The sequence below is a fragment of the Juglans microcarpa x Juglans regia genome, chromosome 1D (assembly GCF_004785595.1).
Source record: "Juglans microcarpa x Juglans regia isolate MS1-56 chromosome 1D, Jm3101_v1.0, whole genome shotgun sequence".
Classification (NCBI taxonomy): domain Eukaryota; kingdom Viridiplantae; phylum Streptophyta; class Magnoliopsida; order Fagales; family Juglandaceae; genus Juglans; species Juglans microcarpa x Juglans regia.
The window spans coordinates 863,568-883,979 of record NC_054594.1 but is presented as its reverse complement, the minus strand read 5'-3'; the positions used below and the strand labels follow the sequence as shown (position 1 = coordinate 883,979).

The following is a 20,412-nucleotide window of genomic DNA, read 5'->3' as shown; positions in this document are numbered from 1 at the left end:
TAATGTTTTATTGCTCATTTTGAGTGCGTGCATACTCCGTGTCGGAGTTAAGGTGATCGAGTTCAGCCACTGGAGTTTAAGGAGAAAAACCAATGTTTGAAGATCATCAGAAGTTCTGGCTGCTACTGCGGTAGAAGACAAATGGGTCATTTGTCTGGTCAAGTAAGAATGTCAATTGACAAAAGTTTTGTAATTAAAATTTACTTATAATTGATTTTCAAATAATAAAATTGACTTTTCTAGATTTAACTGTCCCGTAAGGTTTTACTTTTAAAGAGTTTCCATTCGATATCAATCTTGATGTTGCGCACTTTATTTATTTTATGTATTTGATTGTTTATCAAATTAATTACATATATATACTTGATAACTAACTAATTTATTAAGTAAATTGATAGATATTTACATTGCATTCGTAGGTAATTGGATAATTTCAACGCACATGATAAAAGAAACAGCTTGCAGCTAGGGCCGTATGTTGGCTTCATTATTATATATATTTGTGTGTCCGATGCATAGCCTTTTTTTCCTTTCTGCTATTTGTCGTATCGTGACTTTGGAGTAGTCTCGTACGTAATTCAGTATCCTTTTTCAGAAAACCACTGAATTACAAGCAAATATAGTGCAATGTGAATTGCAGTACCGTAGCTTCCAGGGGACATGCATTCGAATTTTGTGGTGTTGCTTGGCTCGGTTTTGATCTCCTCTTGACATGTTCCATCTTAGATCTTAATTTGTGGCTGAGATACTTTGAAGCAATAATTTACCCAAGTAAAGTAACTAAGCTAGGGGACATAAGCTGCTGATCTGAGGTGACAAGTCCGGGCCATATCATCAGCAATTGCCTGGTGGATAGATTCTACACACTGAAGGTGCCAAATCCTAAAGTCAGCAAGAATCTCGATCGAGTCTATGGAGCTTGTGAAAATTATTGCCTTGATTGTGGGCCTTGTGTATTTATTATTTATACTATACATATATGAATTTTCACACGTCTAGCTACTAATATATAGCTATATAGTTGTCGGATATGCAAATCATAATTAATTTATTGACAGTCCCAGTTCCATGGTCCCTAAGCCTCCACCCGCACATAGGGAACCATGTTTATTATAAAGGGAATCTAACTTTCCATGTAGGTCATGATACTCGTTATCCTGTTATACGTACTTCTAGTTATAAATTGGATTGCTAGAATTGTACTCCCGCGTCAATTATAATATTCCTCTCCCGGCCTGGAAATTATGAAGATCAGGATCTCGACATTTTGATATCTATATCTATATATATATATATATATATATAATTAGGTTTGTGATGATATTAAGATGATACATATTGATGAGAAGTACTTGGTAATTATTCATATATACATATATAATATATAGTTCAGAATATTTTGATCTATTCATTTTATTTATTATTTTTAATGGTGTGTACATATTAATATATATATATATATATAATACAATTTTTTTTTTTTTTTTTGTGCATACTAAATAAACAATCAATATTATTTCGTATAAGTACATTAATTCTTGAGACATGCATGCAGCTATAATTCGTGAAGAACATTATTATCAAAAGAGTAAGTACAGACATATTTTGACCATATTAACATCAATAGGCCCACTGAAATAAGGTATAACATGCTAGCTGGGCTGAAATATTCATTTTATGGACAGATCAGATCATAGATATTGGATATATATTGAAATATAATCCGTCCGATGATCAATCGACATATGAAATAGATAGGCCTTAAATTGTATGATGTGAACGGGCATCCCGGAGTGAGGCCTTTGATGTGTACAAGAGCTTGATCCGTTTTAATAAATTCAAGAACCACAATTATTTATTGAGGAGGGACATGCTATCAGTACTGATCTCTCCATCTCGATCCCTCTGCATTAACCTTGCATGCATGATGGTTATCAAAATTTGCTAGCATTCAATTCTAAATTTGCTACCCTTTTTGGTTGGTGACGGCCATGGGGACACTGGACACTGTCAAAAACTATGCTATATAGCAGTAGAATTTAGTACTCTTTCCCATCTGGCCAAAAACTATGTTGTTGTTAGAGAAATGATATTTGTAGTTATAGAGTGTACAAACGGACACTTTATTTTAAAAAAAAAAAAAAAAAGTAAATATGATATCTAACTCTTTTTTAAAAGGAGTACAACGTTTGCCAAACTCATAGTTGTATATTGTATTACTCATGTTTTTGTCTATCTCAATTTGGACAGGATAAGTCCAACCAGCTGGCCATTCTCTCTCTCTCTCTCTCTCTCTCTCTCATTTGATTGTGTAATTTGTTCTGGCCTACCCTCCCTTGAAGAAGGTTTCTCGGCCACAGAGAGTTGCAAAGCATTTTCGTGAAATCAAGTGGCTTGGCATGATAATTAAGTTCCAAATTAGGATACCTGCAAATTGATCAGACGATAATGATGCCCATTTTTTTTTAATCTCCAAGGGCTCTGGTGTCTGCAATTTAACCCCATTAATTGGAGATGGAGAAGTCTAACTTGTCGGTATATTTCAATCCAAAAAAGTCATAAAACACATGTATGATGTATATTAATTCATATATATTACCCGACCCTTCAAAAGAAAGTTTCATTCCCTCAATCATTCCCTCAATGTTGATAAGAACGTACAAGTACATGCAGTTGAAATCTGAATAATGACAGATGAGTTGTTGGGTTCATGGTATGAAGTCACAGTTTCCAACTGGTCATCACAGTGATCACCAATCAACCCCCCCCCCCCCCCCCCCCCCCCCCCCCGGCGCTCTCATCTTTCTCTTTCAGCATTCTCAAGATCGTACTAAAACCAAAGTTAATTAAAGAGGGATTCATGAGTTTTACAAGGTCACGAATATAACATCATTTACTAGCTAGTCCTGAATATTTGAGTTTTTTGGTTTTAATCATTCACTCTGATTAATATATGTGTTATAAGATTAATGATAACATTTTTTTTTCCTACGCTCATTTCTTAATTAATACTGACATTCAGTCCTGTATGGGTAATCGTAGTTTGCAATGAAATTGCAAGAATGAAAAGAGGAATAATTGGAGGATCAGTACCTTTGTGGGTGAGAATAATTCCCACATGGAAAGTCATACTCGTTAGCCGCCAATTAGCATGCAACTAATCTCATCCCTTCAACACAACTCTATGAGCCCCTCACCACACACTAAAATCTACTGGTTACCCCTGTTTCTAGTAATAATGCCCATACTGCCATTCCTTTCCCTACTTATATGACATCTTTATCAAAACGCAGGAGGCCAATTTTGGGTGATTGACCAAATGGTGAAACGTTGATGATTGTTATTGTAGCTGAAGTGGGATAATGCAGTTATTAGAGAAAGGAGAGCTGCAGTTTCAGCCTCTATTCTTTTAATTGCTGCATAACAGCTCAGTCGAACTTCTTATTGAAAGTTTGAAAAAAGTGTCAAAAAGAAACAAAAGAAGTACAGGGGATGACATGCTCATGGGAGTTGTTTCAGTACCGCAACCTTAGACAGGAATTGCATCTCAGTCTTTCTTTTCTCTTCCTTGCTTCGTCATCCATTATATTATGGAGAGTTGACAATGAAAAGAGGTGCCTCAGTTTCATCGGCTATGGCGGATCTTGTTCAGGAGGAGACTGCAACCACCACTGTTCACATGTCTTCTAAGAAGGAGCTTCTTTCCACTGCCCTGAAGAGAACCAGTGAATGGTTTGCTTCTTTTCTAAATGTCTTCCTAATTGGTTTACTGGGTTTGTTCTAAAACAATGCGGAAATCATGTCTGTCATATCTTCACTGTTTGGTGGATTTTCTTGAAAAGGAAATTAGGTGAAGAAATATTAAAGATGGTGTCTTAAAACTTTTTACAGGATTTTCTCCCAGGAGATCCCAAGTGATGTTACCATTCATGCTGGAGAAGGCTCTTTTTCCTTGCATAAGGTACAATCCAATCCTAATTCCTGCTTTACAGTTTCAAGTACCAGATTATCTTATAGATTCAATAATATGAAAAATACTCGGTAGTTGAAGCAGAACATGATAACAGAAGCGTATTCGATGGCCTAGCTTGTATTCCTTCTGCTGTTTTTATGCCTTTATAACTCCAAACAACATGAATCTAACATAGAATTCCATTTTAATGCACAGTTTTATTGAGTTTTTCTGTTTATTACTTACTTCCATTGCAGTTTCCATTAGTCTCAAAGTGTGGATACATAAGGAAACTGGCATGTGAGTCTAGTGATGCTGACCATTCTGTCATTGAACTCCATAAACTCCCGGGCGGGGCAGATGCATTCGAACTTGCAGCTAAATTCTGCTATGGCATAAATTTTGAGATAACAACAGAAAATATTGCTGCACTACGATGCGTGGCAGAGTATCTAGAGATGACTGAGGACTACGCTGTTGGAAACTTAGTGGGAAGAACTGAAGCCTACTTGAATGAAGTGGCGCTCACGAGCCTCGCAGGGGCGGTTTCCGTTTTACACACGTCACAAAACCTCCTTCCAATAGCAGAGAGAGTAAAATTGGTGAGCCGATGCATAGATGCCATTGCATATATAGCCTGCAAAGAGAGTCAATTCTGCACGTCAAGTAGGGCTGAGGGTGTCAACGAGGGTATCATTTCTTCTTCAGTCTCTCACTCAAAGGCCATTCTTGATTGGTGGGCTGAGGATTTAACTGTTCTTAGAATTGATATCTTTCACCGAGTTCTGATTGCAATGATGGCTAGAGGTTTTAAACAATCTGCTCTCGGTCCAATAGTAATGCTCTATGCACAGAAATCTCTACGAGGTTTGGTGAGATCCTACTCTAAATACATCAAAATTGTTCCACTTCTGTCTTTGTGGCTAACCTCAATTCCAATTTGGTATAGGAAATCTTTGGAAAGGGAAGGAAGAAAATTGAGCCATCACAAGAACACGAGAAGAGGATTGTATTAGAAACAATAGTAAGTCTTTTGCCGAGGGAAAAGAAGGCAATGTCTTTAAGCTTTCTCTCTATGCTGCTTCGAGCTGCAATATTTCTTGAGACAACAGTTGCTTGCCGGCTTGATTTGGAGAAGAGGATGGGCATGCAATTAGGCCACGCTGTTTTGGATGATCTCTTGATTCCTTCGTATTCCTTTACCGGGGACGCATTGTTTGACGTGGATACAGTGCAGCGGATCCTGATGAATTTCCTTGAATATGAAATCGATGGGAACCGCTTGATCTACAATGCAGATGATGAGTATGTTTCTCCTCCACCAAGTGACTTGGAACGGGTTGTGAAGCTAATGGAGAACTACCTTGCTGAAATAGCCTCTGATCGAAACTTATCTGTTTCAAGGTTCATTGGTCTTGTTGAACTCATCCCAGAACAACCGAGGGTGACAGAAGATGGGATCTATAGAGCTATAGATATCTACCTAAAGGTGATATCTCTCACTTTCAAATTCCTTCTTGTACAACATGGTCGCTTTATTTGCTGTTGCTACCCGATTTTGGGAAATAACTGCTCTCCCACCCCCCTCTCTTTCTTACAGCAGCTTCTTTAAGATCTCAAACGATTAAATATGATATAGACCTTAAAAGGTTTAGACGCTAATTAGGTGGTGATCAAAGATGTCTTCTCAAATTATAAGAAAAAACCAAGCAAAGAAATCTGAAATCTAGTAGCCTTATCAATCCACCATTCTGTTTGCACTTTACAGGCTCATCCTGCATTAAGCGACATGGAGAGAGAGAAAGTTTGCAGCTTGATGGACTGTCAGAAACTATCTCGGGAGGCCTGTGCACATGCTGCTCAGAATGAACGCCTTCCTGTTCAAACTGTGGTTCAAGTGCTTTATTATGAGCAGCAACGCCTTAGAGATGTCATGAGTGGCGGCGGCGGCCTCATGGGTGCAGATTCCCCTACCCTACCTTCCAAGTTAAACTTATACTCCACTGATATCCGCCCGGTTGAGGATGAGCTCTCCAGCTTACGAAGAGAGAATGAGGGCTTGAAAATAGAGCTCATGAAAATGAAAATGAAACTGAAAGAAATCGAAAGGTCGACACATAGTTCATCGGCAAGCAGTCCAATGAAAAACGGTCTGCCATCTGCAGATAAGCCTCCCCTGCCTCGAAAATCTTTCATAAGCAGTGTGTCCAAAAAACTTGGGCGGCTTTCTCCTTTCATACGAAGTGATGGTGCCACTGCCAATACAATAGGTCGGATGAAACACAACAAGGATCGCCGGCACTCCATATCTTAAGACATTAGTAATTTGTTTCTGAGCTCTGTTAGTAGTTTAGCTGTGATGTTTAGTGTCATTGTTGCTTTGTTTGCTTGAAAAGAGGACTAGCTGCGGCTTCTGCCTGCTTTTGTTTTCCTCTTTCAACTTCATTTGTGTAAAATCGTTGTAAATTATGTCTGATGTTTTCCACGAGACTTTAAGTTTATAATTCAAAGCTGGAGGATATAAATGGTGAAATTTTTGAGTGTAATCTTACTTATATTCCCATCAAGCTGATGTCTGTTGAAGAAATATCATGTTGGCATATTCACTGACAAGATTTAGCCCCGTTTGAATACAAAAGTTTTTGATCTTATCTCATTTCACCTTATCATTATAATTTTTTTAAATTTTCATATAAAATATAATAAACAATTTAATTTTTTTAAATCTTAAAATAATAATAATATTAAAATATAATATTCTAACAATATTTTATTCAACTTTTAATTTTTATATCAACTCGTTTCATCTCAATTTATTATTCAAAGATTCCAAACGCACTCCATGACCCTTTGGCTATTAAATTCTAAATAAAATAATTTTTATATATAGCTAAATATATAAATATATATAATTGAAAAAAATAGGTTTGGTCCTATTTAAACTAAAGAGACATATAGCCCACAAACTATTTGCAAAAAAGGAATGTAACTAGGGTTAGGTATGGAACAATCTCCCTTATTTACGTCACTTGTAATTTTCACATAAATTTCAATTTTATTGAATTGTTTTATTCTGATAATTGATTAATGTAGTAGAATTTAGACACCATAGATATGGGTTGATTTTATAATTGTGTTTCGCAAAATTTCAAATTTGATTGATCTACAATATATAGAGAAATAATTTATACAAGTCTTAAATAGATAAATTTTACGCAGACCTTTGAAAAAAAGTATACCCCACCTTGAAAAAATAAAAAAAAATAAAAAAAAAATAGTGAGACCCACTTAAGAAAGATCTAGTTATCATCCCCAACACTACACACTAACATGTGATTTGTTATTTTTGTCATTCTATTTAAACAACACATATAGATGTGTAAATATGCGTGTTTAAATAAAATGATAAAAATGATAAATCACATATTGTTTTGTAGTGTGCAGATGATAAGTATCATTTTTTACTTTTTATAAAAGACTTACACAAAACTTATCTATTTAAGATTTTTACCTTGCATTACTCAATAATTAATAAAAAAATGGGTCGTTCTACAGCAACCAACCATTACTCCCACTTGCAGATATCGCTTGACATGATATGATACAAGGGTTTTTTTTAATTTAAAAATAAATTAAAAAGAAAAGAAAAGAAAAGAAAATGGAAACGACATTTCCCTCGTTTCTTTCCCTCTTCAAATCCAAAAACCCCCAACGCCCTAAACCTCGAAGCCTACTCCTCATTTCCCTCCGTCCGGTACCGGCATCTGATGGTTTGTCATTGTTGATGGAGGCGATGGAAATAAGGAAGACACGTTTTCGGGAGTGAGAGGGGTTTGAAGAAGACAAAAACAATGGAGAATGGAGAGCAAATCTAGCGACTGGTGGTTTGCCGTTGTTGATAGAGGTGACGGAAACAAGGGAGAGATGTTTTCGGGAGAGAGGGAGGCCTGAAGAAGATAAAAATAATGGAGAGAGCAAATCTAGTAACTGGTGGTTTGCCGTTGTTGATGGAGGCAACAGATTTTACAAGGGAGAGAAAATCAGGAGAGAGGGAGGCTTGAAGAAGATGAAAACAAGGGAGAAGGGAGAGCAGATCTAGCGACTGATGGTTTATCGTTGTTGATGAAGACGACGGATTTTACAAAGAAGAGATATTTTCAGGATAGATGAAGCATAAAGAAGATGAAAGGGAGAAAGGAGCATATTTACTTTTTTACTTAAAGAATATAAAATTTTTTAATCTATTAAATCATGCCACATGAGATGCCTGGCCAAGTGGAAAGGGCAAGTTGGGCGTAACTTTTTCCCTAAAAAATATTCAAGAAAAGTTGGTGGCTACCTCTATTCTTTGATTTTCGAACTGAAAATGGGATTGTACACTGTGCTCCCTAAACCCATTCGGCCCATAGGGTAAAAAAAAAGCTCTGATTTCTAGATATAGGCCTTGCATTTATTCCCCAAGTGTTGGAGGCCATTCCATTTTATGAAGAAAGTAGTCATGCAGGAAAACAACCTCATAAGTCATAATCCTAGAGAGAGCGCATGCATCTCTAGCCCAAAAACAAAAAGGCTATTTTGCCTCCCGTAACGTACCACCCGTTAAATTTTTTTTTTTTTTTTAACTTAATGATTAAAAAAATAATTTTAAGTGTATTGATATATTTTTATTTTATTTTTTACAAATATTTAAATCTATTAAAAAATGTAAATAAAAAAAAAATTAAAAAACAATAAGCGGTAAAGTGGAGCAGGCTACTCTGAACGGTAGAATAGCCCAACTCAAACAAAAATTAGGACCCGAGTATTGATACCTTCAGAACACCCTCCTCCTCTTCCCTCTTTCTCTCTCACTCTGATCTCCATCTCTCTCTCTCTCTTTTTGTGTTTGAGAGTTGTGTACGATGGCATATATATATATATATATAACAGCCGGCTAGTAAGTTCTGCAGGTGCATCAAATGAAGTCCCTTATCATTTCTGAAATTGCAATATCTTACATGAAAATGGTAATTAGTCACACACACCATTCGCCTATCTCATGAGTTTAAGTAATTAATAGAGCAAGACGTGATATCAAAGATGCACGTACGTAGATATATAAGACGTAAGCGCGCATTAGCTAGTGCCGTGTGACAATTACGGTACCTAGGTAGTGGGGTCTTTGTTAAATAAATTATTATAAGTTTGCTCACTGGTGATTGATGATCTTTAGGGTTTTGTTTAATTTAGAACAGATTTTTAAGATGAGAAAACGATTGATTCCTTTGATGTACGTCACAGAATTTTCAAAGTGGTTCATTTATATAATTTCTTTTATATGATAAAAAATGCTGACACACTCACCATCTTAAAAAAGTTATTCTATGAGAGAGGCTAGGGCCGGACTGATGCTAAAAGGAAATTTACACTCTAATAAATTTGTGACATGTATATTTTTAACAAGTGAGAAATAGAAGTAAGTGTTGGTTATCAAATCCTGTAAGCTCCTCCCGGTGCTCTATTTCTCTCCCTGCCCTCTCTCTCTTCCTCTGCCCTCTCTCTTTTCATCCAAAGGTCTGATTTTTGCCCCACCCTCTCTCTCCCTACAAGCTCTCACTTTCTCTCACCCCTGTAAGTGCTTATAAAAATCTCTTCTTTCACAAATCTACCTTCTTTATGGGTCAATCCCTTTCATTGCTGACAAGTCAATTGGAGAAAACAAATAATCCACAACAACATCAAGCAGTGGTTGAACTCCCTTATTTTTTAAAGTTGAGCCGCATGATTTAAATTGGGACAAAATTACTTGAGATGGTTCCCTTCCTAATTAATTTCCTGATATTTTTCTCATTAGGTTCAACTCATTCTAGGTAGCTCTCCATAGCTTGATCATCCAACTCAACTATGGTTTCTATCATTTGTGACCGATACTCTTGTGCCAGTTCTTGAAGATCTGCTGGTATATCCTCGTACACAAACTTAACACCCAACTCTTCACCTAACCAAATTATAGCTTTCATCTTCACAAGATCAATGACTCCATTCAAATTATCTTCTGAACTAATTGGTATTTGAATCACCAGTGGTTTAGCACCCAAATTTGTCACCATCAAGATTTTTTTTAAAATCGGTTTAGCTACTGTGAGATATTGCAAATGAGAATCATAACATCATATTCACAACATCAGATTCATAACATGAAAATCACAACAACCTAAGGGGTGAGAGAAAATGATAGCTTGAGGAGAGAGAGGGGGGACAAAAATCATGCGGCTTGAGAAGAGAGAGAAAGAGAGGGACAATTTCTTTGGTCGACTTCAGCAGAGAGGAGAGAGAAGAAAGAGAGACGGTGATTACCTGCAATCGGTTCTATTTTTCTATTCATAGAAAGTATACGTGTCGCAATATCATTGAAGGGTGTAAATTAATCTCTACTTATCATCCATATGGTTTGAAGTTTTTCTCTTATTCTATATATTTTCAAGTCAATGTGTATCGCATACCATTTATATTATTTAAATAGTACTAATATTTGATTTGTAATATTTAAATTTTAAAATTTATTTTATAAATTAAATTATAGTATGTAATTAGCAGCTGAATAATGTAAAAGTTTTAGAATAGCCGTACTCATGTTAAAATCAACCTAGTGACTATATACATGCCGGTAAAAGATGAAAGGCAAATTTATAAGTTCATCGATACAAGGAATTAATGCACGCGCAAAAGGATTGAATATCATGATATACATATATATATATATATATATATAATAATTGTGGTCCCTGTAGGTAGAATATATATCATGATGTCCATGAATACAGCAATTACAGATCACGAAACATCCTTGCATTCAGGTAGATGAATAGGCCCTACTCGTGTCTTCCTAGGTGCGGCCGAAAGAGCAATTGCTAAGATATTAATTTAACCCAACCCAACCTAATTTTGTTTTAGCTCTGCAAGGAATAATTAGCAATATCATCAACTCATCAATCAACGATATATTTAGTGTCTTGGCAGTATTGATGGTGTTGCATGGATTATATGCCTGGTTGAAAAACTGAAAATGGGTCACTTTGCAAATGGTGATGGGTTTTCAAGTCAGGAAAAATCGCTTTACACAAAGAGACTCCATCAGTACACATGCATTATGCCAAAAACTAAGCAGAAAATTCCACACAAACATTAGTCATAGAATTAGTCGCTTGCCAAGAAGTTTAATCCTTAAACTCGATCACCTCAACTTGGTAGATTTTTTCAAGTCATGTTCAAACTCAAGACTTGGAAAAGCCAAGGAGCCTGGTTTAGCCTCTCTTGTCTTAGTTGTTGTTCTTCGACATCAATATTGTTTTTGCTTCTGCTATGGTACCCAGATGTCATGTCGGGCACCTTGACAAGCCCCAGTTCATAGCCATTTAACTGGTCTCTTGCCATCTGATGGATCCAAGAACTTGTTCTATTTATCTGACTGGATCCAGTTGAAGAAGAAGAAAAGCTTGGTCCTGAATCTGAGGTTAATGGAGTCTCGGGTTTCTTCCATCTGTTGTAATTTGATGGGCCCAGAGTCAGCTCAATCTCACTCTCCTCTATAAGCTCTAGCACTCCCTCACCATCATCTGGTTCTGCAATATAGTCCTCGGCAGGCTGTTCCAGATCAAGTTTCCAGCTTTGTGGTTTGTGTTCTGCATCACGCTGATGATGATCATTACTATTCTGAATGAAACCAAGTTCATTCCTCAAATTCGATAGCTCTTGGCTCCTTCCAATATTAGGCCTGTTGCTCCTAATGTTTTTCATTAACATCTTCTGGATCCGATATAGACGATGAAGTTCACTTACCTGCAAGGAAAAAAGAAAATCCCTTTGAGGATAGAGAACTCTCAGCCTTACAGAAAACCCCTTCGAGGAAGAAAAGTACCTGCTCCTTGAATGTTTCTTCATGTTTTATCATGGCCATTCTCATGCATTCCCTGTCATATTGGTTAAGAAGCTTCTGATCCATTGAATCTCAAGTTAGCCTTCTGCAACGTTAGATTGCAGCTTCTACCCGAAGAATATGTGCGTAAAGTAAGACTGTACCTGTGAAGTGAGTAAAGAGGTTCAAAGCTAAGAATGCATCAATAATTTGTTATTTATTTACCAAAATAAGTTGTGGTAGCATTATCGAATAACTTTCAAACAGCAATGGATCATACGAATTGATAAGATTAACAGCTTTCCAGTAAAAGCTGTCTGTTTCTTTTCCTGTTCGTCGACTGAGACATTTTGAGCCACACCAATAACTTCCCATATGAAATATCTTCCAACATGACACCCTATCACATCCACCACCACAGTAATGCCTGCATCTCGAGTACCTACTCGAGACTTTCTTTTTTCTTTTTCTTTTTCTTTTTTCTTTTTTTTTGGCCCTTTTTATAACATATATCCATGGTCAAAGCTTTCTTTTCTGTACAAAAAGATCATCGTATACTGAAGGAACTGAACGAAATATAGGGTACGTATAACGGCATTCATAAATATTATGAATATTATGCTTTAATCTTGGAAACAATTTACAATTAATCTAGACCATTCAACTACTCCGCCCGTTATCTGCAGGCCGCGAAGTAGCTGGTTTCCATTTTTTGCTTCGTATACCAATGAATATCATTGAGATTAAACCAGGCCTGTGAAGGATTTCAAAGAAATGATATCACCTTCCCGATTCATTAACGTTTTAGAAAATACTCCATTCTTGCACGAGAAATGTGTTCTGGTATATGCCAAGGTAGACCCTATTTTAGCTAATACATCTGAAAATTAAAACATATAATACCTAAAAACGAGTACGTATACCACCGGAAGAGAGTTATAACAAGAGAGAAGACAAACTAATTTCATTCATTCTCATACGAGTCTTTCATGTTCAACTAAGTACGTAATCTGCGCGTGTATTATTTATCATCTTTCGTTGTGAAAGAAATTCCAGGTCGAAAGTTCTGTGGTGCAAATTCAGCAAGTTAAACTATCACGGAAATAACGATGGCTGAAATTTCGTCTAATTTCTATATACTTATAGATATCCTCCTGGACACAGAGAGAGAGAGAGAGAGAGAGAGAGAGAGAATTAATTTCCTTCTGAGATGGACTGTCTAAGTTGTTCAGAAGATTAAAACATTAACGCGGGCACACACAAATGCATGATAATTTTGAGGAGGATTGAGCGAGTGATCTGAACATGAAGTTCTTTTATGCCCACACTGTATCTTTTGATCCTATACTCCACACCATTGAAGTGATCATATAGAAAAGGTGGCTAAAATGGAGATAAGATACTGACCCTTAATTCTGACCTGTAAGAGTTTCTTGAGCTGATCAGGAGATCAAAACTGATCTCTTGTGTTGTCCAGAAGAAGAAGATCGAAGAAGAAGCAAAGCAAAAAGGAGTCTCTGATCAGTGAAAGAGTAACATCTGATCCTTGTCACAACCCAGCTGCTTGAACAACATGCAGCTTTCTTAGATAGAGAAAGATCACCTTGCCTTCACATTCCCCATCAGTACCAACTGCGCCAAAAGATAAAAATAAAAATATAAGAACAGTTGAAGGATTTAAGATTCTCTCCCCCCACACAGAAACCGAAGTGCTGTTGCATTTGGGGTTTGAGGCATGCGAAACAAATCTCAGTGTCTTTAGCCAATGTGCTTAAAGTATTGTGAAAGATCAGAGGCCAGAGACAGGTCCAGCAATGCAGATATATTAAATTGAATATGATAACAATTAGTATGTCCCTATTAATTATTAATTATATCTAGTTAATTAATTATATAATTTTGAGGATCACAAGGCGGCCTTGTATTGCTCAAGACAATCATCAGAGGAACAGCTTAACCTGTCAATTAAGGCGAATCACATGCACCCTAGAATTATAAATATTTATGTAACAGTTGTCTCAATAATGTGACGTTGCATATAATATATTGATGCACAATTATTATCATCATTATTATGATCTGTATTATATTAATGTCATTAACTATTGGATACATTTAAGTTTTGTTTATAGTACTATACAGTAATTTTATCTAGATTATAATTAAGATATATCGTCTTATTTTCGAAATTAAATTATATGTTCTCTTTGTACTTGGTTAATTAATTTGTATATCAGAAATTTATATAGAGCTAGCTAGTGACAAATTAATAAATTAATAAATTTAGAAACTAAAAAATTTTAAAAAGTATAAAAAAAAATTTAAAAAGATCGTGACTAATATATCAAATTAAACACATCAATTTATAAATTTATTTTTCTGAAATTTTTTATAGTTATAAAAGCATTTAGATCTCCTTTTTAAATAAGGAATTGGATGCGTGGCCACCCGGCCTGATCTCTTGACAAGGAAGTGACTATATATGTACGTACGTATATAGCCTATTCCCTCCCTACATTTTTTTTTTTTTTAAATTTGATTTTCTTTGTTAATTTTTTTTAAGAATTATGCCGCATTCGTGTGAGTTTAGTGACTAATTTGGAAAGTGTCGTACTTTTAGTATTTCCCATATCATATATTATTCTTTAATTATAAAAAGGAAAACAAAAATGTTGAACAAGTTATCAATGAGATAATTCCCAATATTTCCAAGGACGTGCTCCCTGAAATATCAAGATCCTCCAAATTTTATACATATAATATATTTCACAATACATATTATAAAATAATATTATTTTTATAAGATATTTTACAAAGATATTATTTTTAAAATATTATTATGTAAAATGGTATAAAAAAAGTGATTTGTATTTATCTTTTTCAAATTTTAAAAACCAAAAGATGTGAATAAAGCTGTATAGTTTATTAATTATGAATATGATCTCCATTAATTTGAAATGAATGAAAGAGCTGAAGGTGGTGGTAAATCTGGCCCGCCGACAAATAGATCAGGACTGTACGATAAGTGGGAACCTGTTGGAACAGTCCAAAAGTGAAGAACTGGCCACAGGATCTAAAATCAAACGTACAGTTCAGGGGCTTTAAATTTTCATTAATATATAGAAAGGAAAGGAAAATATTAAGGAATAAATTAAGATCAGCATGAATGCATTCTATCTACCTAATTTACAATGTACGATGGATGTATAAGTGATTGGGGAAGAACATGCCAAGTGGACCTTTTCCCTACCCTTGGGGAAGACCCCCCACCATACTATACCTTAATTGGCCACGTTGGGTGTCTAATTATCAATGGACGGTCCAAGCTGTAATTAGTGGTCCGCAGCTAAGATTTTTTATTTTTTATTTTTAAAAAGAAAACTTGTCTATATAATTCTATACACTACTTTTCTAATAGTTATAGGGTAAATTATGTTTGATATTATCACTTAATAGTTATATTTTTTTTTAAAATAATTATATAATATTTATACATTCACGACTGCAACTATCATTTCTATCTTTCTGTTAATGTTGCTCCCCCAATCTATTTATGTTAAAATTGATGATGATTTTAATGATTATCTCTTTTGACTTGGAAATAAAATGCGATTAATAATTATCCCCAAAAGCGTTACGTGGGAATTAATGGGATTTAACTGATTTATTTTTTTAAGAAACAATTTGTCATCGTTAAGATCATGTATGTGCATGTACAGACAGATTGGAATAATAGCATGAAGATCCATCTTAGTCTGTGAATTTGCAAACAGATGGATTTGGTTATATACTAATTTCTTAAAAGTAATTAATAAGATTAATTATAAACAAAGCAATTAGCATATCTTCTCGTACATATCGAGATTAATTAATGAACACTATTTTTTTAATCTTCAAACTAATATCGAGAAGGATGATCACATGATGCTTGTTAGAATAAATGGAATTGAACTACTGCTTGCTGATCAGAAGAACCCTACAATAATAATCCATTAGGGAAAGAAAACAACTTCAAAAAAAAAAGAAAAAAAGGATGGAAAAGAAACAGGAAGACAGGGAGATAGAGAGACACAGAGGCAGTTGGGTGGACATGGAAGCACGCGTTGTTGGTGTGGAGAGGTGCAGTCGTATGGGGCGGTGGGTCCATTGGGTTTGGCGAAAAGGCTGAGCCACGAGCTTGCGCTGTTCTTAATTTGGTCCCACCTTTTGCAGAAAGAAACTGGCGAAAACATTATAGGAAAAGGGAGGGAAAAGAAGGAAAAAAACACAAAAGCAATTGTCAATTAGCTGTGTTTTTAACGTCTACAGTTTCTTGGAGTACTGAGGACGGAGGTCCAGGTATTTTTAATTGTTTTTTTGCGTGCGTCTTGTTTTTTAGTAGCATGACGCAATAAATAGATCAGATGCTATATATATATATATATATAAAATTATATACACCATATTATTATCTTATTTTCATCTCATTAAATATGATATGGCACATTTATCACCATTAAATGATCATATATTTATTACATGCTTCTTTATCATCTAATGATGATGAATGTGCCACATACTACTTAACATGATCAAAATAAGATAAAAATATGATATATAGTATTACTCATATATCTATATATATATATATATAAATATGTATAGCTGCCATACATGTGCATATCCCTGTTTAGATATTATTCAAATATGCTGGTATATATTTAAAGTAAGCTATATATGGTTGTTAACTTCTGTTGATTATATAGGTTCGTACGTACGTAGCTTAATTAAAGAGTGAAATGAAAGTTTTGATTGTATACCTCTTTGTCCCTACCAAGTGTTTCTTTTTAATTAATTCTATTTTCTGGTAGTTGGTTCTCCATTTTCGACCCTAGTTCTTTTAATTAATTGCTTAATTTAACGCTGTATAATGTACGTAGGTAGGAGTTGATGATAGCCATGAAAAGAGAAATATCGTACGTTTATATTAAAGGATTAATATTTAGGACCCACATTAAATATCAACAAGCTGTCATCAGCATTAATATTGTGAATATATATATATAGGAAATTAAAAAAAAAATCATATAAAATAGATAGCTTACAACCCACTTGATGCGACAAAGATTTAAGTTATGTACATCTTGCAATTAATATTTATAGCAGCTTCTATAAAAAATATATATATATTTATGGCAGCTCTCTTGAAATCTAAATAAATATGGAAAAGAAATTATTTATACAAGTGATCGATCACTTCATCATGAAGTGCTATTGCCGTTTAAGCAATCCGGTACTACTGGTAATAATCCAAGTTTCATGCTTGCATTAAAAAAAAAAAGATCATTGATATATTAAAAATTACAAAATTTAAATTTAAAAAAATTAATAAAATGAATTTTGTACATAAAATTACAAGTAAGATTATAAATATATATATATATATAGTATTACTATTCACAAATATATATAAAATAATTCAATGAAAAATTCTTTCAGTTGGATTACTTAATTCTCGGTTGTTTCAATGTGCATCCATATTCCTTAACCTAATAACCAGATAAAGCAAAAAAAGAAAGAAGAAAAAAAAAAAATCTGCAAGGTGGGGCAGAAGGAAAAACAGGGTTCAGAGGAAGAATCAAGTGGGGAGGATGGACCCACAAAACTTCTCTATCGATCTCAAAACAACTGGAAGAAAAAGGACAGCATGTACGCCTTCCTACACGCTTTCGTATTAGCACTATCAGGCATTTTGGAGCTTGGACACTAGCCCACCGTTCTTCTCCGTCTTTTCTCATTATTGCTGCTTCTTCTTTTCTATTTTTTATTTTATTTTTCCTTTCCATTGAGGCAGAGACATTATATTGTGTTTGGTTGTACGTTGAATCAAATTCTAATTTATCTCAACTAATTTTAAATAAATTATTGATGAAATTTATTATTTTTTTAATTTTTTATAAAAAAAATTAAACTCATCTTCACGTCATTTATACATTTCAAACTAAAAAATTAAATCTATCTTAATCTAAAAAAATTAAACTCATCTTCATAAAATTCATAAAACATTACCTTTTATAAATCAACTCAACTCATTCAAACGTTGAAAGGTAGACCTCATAATTTATCATGCCTTGGAACCCTTTGTAGAACCCCTCGTCACCACCAGTACCTTTAGCTCATCAAATCTTAGCCACACATTTCCCCTCGTATCATGTTTATCACATTTCAGAGTTTTTTTTTTTTTTTTCCCTTTTTTTTTGTGGGTTTAAGATAGTGGGCTCGCCAACCTTTTTCTTTAGGGACAAATAGATTAGGATTGGCGTGATCACATGCATGACAAGGACCATAGAAAATTCAATTTGGTCGGTTGTTAAGGCCTCTGACTCATGCTGCACCTTCATATATAAATATCTATATATATATATATATATATATATATTACCTTAACGAATATATATGTTAGCCATGATCAAACTTGAGTTTGCAGGCATTTAATGTGATAAGGCCATGCAGTACGAGCTAATTCATTTATTTATTTTTTCACTTTATCATCTTATGCACGTAAAAATCATGCAAATGAGAACACATCACAGTCTCACAGACAACAGGCCTAAGACGTGATCAGTGGCCTTTAAGAACTATAGTCTAGCTATTTTGAGCATACGCGACCCAAACTTTAATGGGCTTGGCCCAAGGATGTGGACCCCACTCCAAGGACTCCACTTCAATCCTCTTAACAGTAAACGGGCCGAGGCCCATTCTGAGTTAATGGGCCAGAACTTCGACAGCCTTCCATCAAGCTGTTTTCATCACTGCAATAACCAAATTGGGCTGGGTCGGAATCAAGTCCGGCACCAATGGGAATGAATATTCGTCACCCCAGGGCCAGTCTTTCTAGCATGCCACACACAAAAGGAAACAGTGCGTTTTTCTTACAAAATGAAGAGTTGGCCAGGTGGGGTCGAGCGGGAGACGAAAATAAGAAAGGAAATTTCATGACCAGTCCGGGAGATGAAAAAGGATGAGAATCTTTCTTATGGTTGCTCGGCATCCATTGACCAGTCCGGAAACTTTAAATTCCAGAAATCAAAAGCATTCTCAGAGAGAATCACCAATTTGAAGTTGAAAATTAAGATTTTGTTGTTTAGGAGGCCAGACGCTTTGAGCTAGTTAAATCCTAACTGCGACGCAATGTGACTCAAACTTGTGCTTTGGGATGAGTCGGAGAGAATATTTGGAGCGAAGTTGTTGTAAGATAGGGAAAATAAAGCAGTGAATTTGCCCATTTGAGAAACTCGAAATCCTATCAGTACATCAGAGCTGCAAATTTGAAGCTGAATCGAAGAAAGTGTGCTCAAAATGCAAATCCATGAGATTTTCCCAGGTTGGAGAGAGAGAGAGAGAGAGGAGTACAGAGATGGGAATAAATGTAGCTCGCAGAAGAAATTAGCTAATATGTCAAGTTAAAGATTGAATACTCTGGGTGCGAAAATCTGGTTGCAAAAATCTGGGTACAATTTCTTTTTGTTGAATACTTAGTGTGCGAAAATGTGATTTGGAGAAGATGAACAGGTTCACAAAAATCTGGTACAATGTCTTTTTTTCCATCCTCTGTCTTTTTCTTCTTATTTTGTTTTTTATTTATTTTTAATATAATATAACTGTTGATGTCAGAGGGTGTGCAGGGGGTGCGCCAATTCGTCTGTACGTAGAAGCACTGTAAAAATAATAATTGAAAACAAGCTAGGGGATTGTACGTAGACTACATCTGGCAGGCAAGCACATGACATGCAAATCAACATGTGGGTTTGAACGTTGACGGATTGACATTTGGTGGTTCTTTGGCTGTTTGAATCATACTGCACACATAATATATAATTGTGGCAGCTCACGAAATACTTGATGAAATACAAAAGGCGAGGGTCGTTATCCACTTGCGCGCACAAGACTTTGTCAATCGTATTAATTAGGAGCGTTGGGCTTTTATTTAGATAAAATATTAGAGACATCTATCGACCAATGCCACCTCTCAAGTCATTGTCACTAGGTTTTCATTTTTATATATGTCAAAGAGATGCTTATCTTGCCATTACCATTAATTAATTTTATTATATATATATATATATATATATATATCTGTCAAACCGTTATTTTACCTCATTAATTACCCACTAAATTCCTATGACATATCTCTCTATTTATCTCAATATATATTACGTAAGTTAAAACGATGAATAATTTTTTTTTCCTCGATATTATGACCTTTGTGCACACATACGTGAAAGAGAAGTAGTATACATAAAAAAAAAATTATATAAAAAGAATTTACAATATAATATATTAAAACATTTGTCCCGTCAAAATTGATCACCTTGTCCTTCTTCGTAGGGCCCGCCGGCATGCACATGCATAGAGAGTCAGTTCTTCTAATCATTGCTACCCACAATAATTTTCTCAAGAAAAAATTTGATTGGTATCAATTCATGTATTAATATTAATATATAATATATATTTAATGAAATGATATGAATTAAAGATAAAAATAATTTTTATGATATAAAATTTTTTTTTTATTTTTTTAAATTAA

The 20,412-nt window shown here is 34.8% G+C and overlaps 2 protein-coding genes across 4 annotated transcripts; one reads left to right on the top strand and one right to left on the bottom strand.

Annotated features, from left to right (window-relative positions):
- Positions 1-3,287: 3,287 nt before the first annotated feature.
- LOC121254048 (BTB/POZ domain-containing protein SR1IP1-like) lies at positions 3,288-6,498 on the top strand. Its single transcript, XM_041154016.1, has 5 exons — positions 3,288-3,732; positions 3,892-3,961; positions 4,210-4,824; positions 4,902-5,441; positions 5,721-6,498. Exons 1-5 carry the CDS (start codon positions 3,605-3,607, stop codon positions 6,264-6,266), a joined length of 1,899 nt encoding a protein of 632 aa, XP_041009950.1. The 5' UTR covers positions 3,288-3,604; the 3' UTR covers positions 6,267-6,498.
- A 4,548-nt stretch (positions 6,499-11,046) lies between these two features.
- Positions 11,047-13,659, bottom strand: LOC121254025. Of its 3 annotated transcripts, none has more exons than XM_041153991.1 (3): positions 13,267-13,659; positions 11,850-12,010; positions 11,047-11,770 (listed from the first exon to the last, which is right to left on the bottom strand). In XM_041153991.1, exons 2-3 carry the CDS (start codon positions 11,931-11,933, stop codon positions 11,189-11,191), a joined length of 666 nt encoding a protein of 221 aa, XP_041009925.1. In that variant the 5' UTR covers positions 11,934-12,010; positions 13,267-13,659; the 3' UTR covers positions 11,047-11,188. The 3 variants fall into 3 exon arrangements, with proteins under 3 accessions (XP_041009925.1, XP_041009932.1, XP_041009939.1); XM_041153998.1 differs by having other exon boundaries at positions 13,254-13,648; XM_041154005.1 differs by lacking the exon at positions 13,267-13,659 and adding an exon at positions 12,127-12,920.
- Between the last annotated feature and the right edge of the window lie 6,753 nt (positions 13,660-20,412).

What these genes read in the sequence shown, in the direction of transcription:
- LOC121254048 (XM_041154016.1), top strand. Translation starts at nt 3,605, where the DNA reads ATGAAAAGAGGTGCCTCAGTTTCATCGGCTATGGCGGATCTTGTTCAG. An exon ending in CTGAAGAGAACCAGTGAATG is followed by an intron (nt 3,733 to 3,891) that starts GTTTGCTTCTTT and finishes AACTTTTTACAG; the next exon opens with GATTTTCTCCCAGGAGATCC. An exon ending in CTATAGATATCTACCTAAAG is followed by an intron (nt 5,442 to 5,720) that starts GTGATATCTCTC and finishes TGCACTTTACAG; the next exon opens with GCTCATCCTGCATTAAGCGA.
- LOC121254025 (XM_041153991.1), bottom strand. Translation starts at nt 11,933, where the DNA reads ATGGATCAGAAGCTTCTTAACCAATATGACAGGGAATGCATGAGAATG. An exon ending in AAGAAACATTCAAGGAGCAG is followed by an intron (nt 11,771 to 11,849) that starts GTACTTTTCTTC and finishes TTTTCCTTGCAG; the next exon opens with GTAAGTGAACTTCATCGTCT.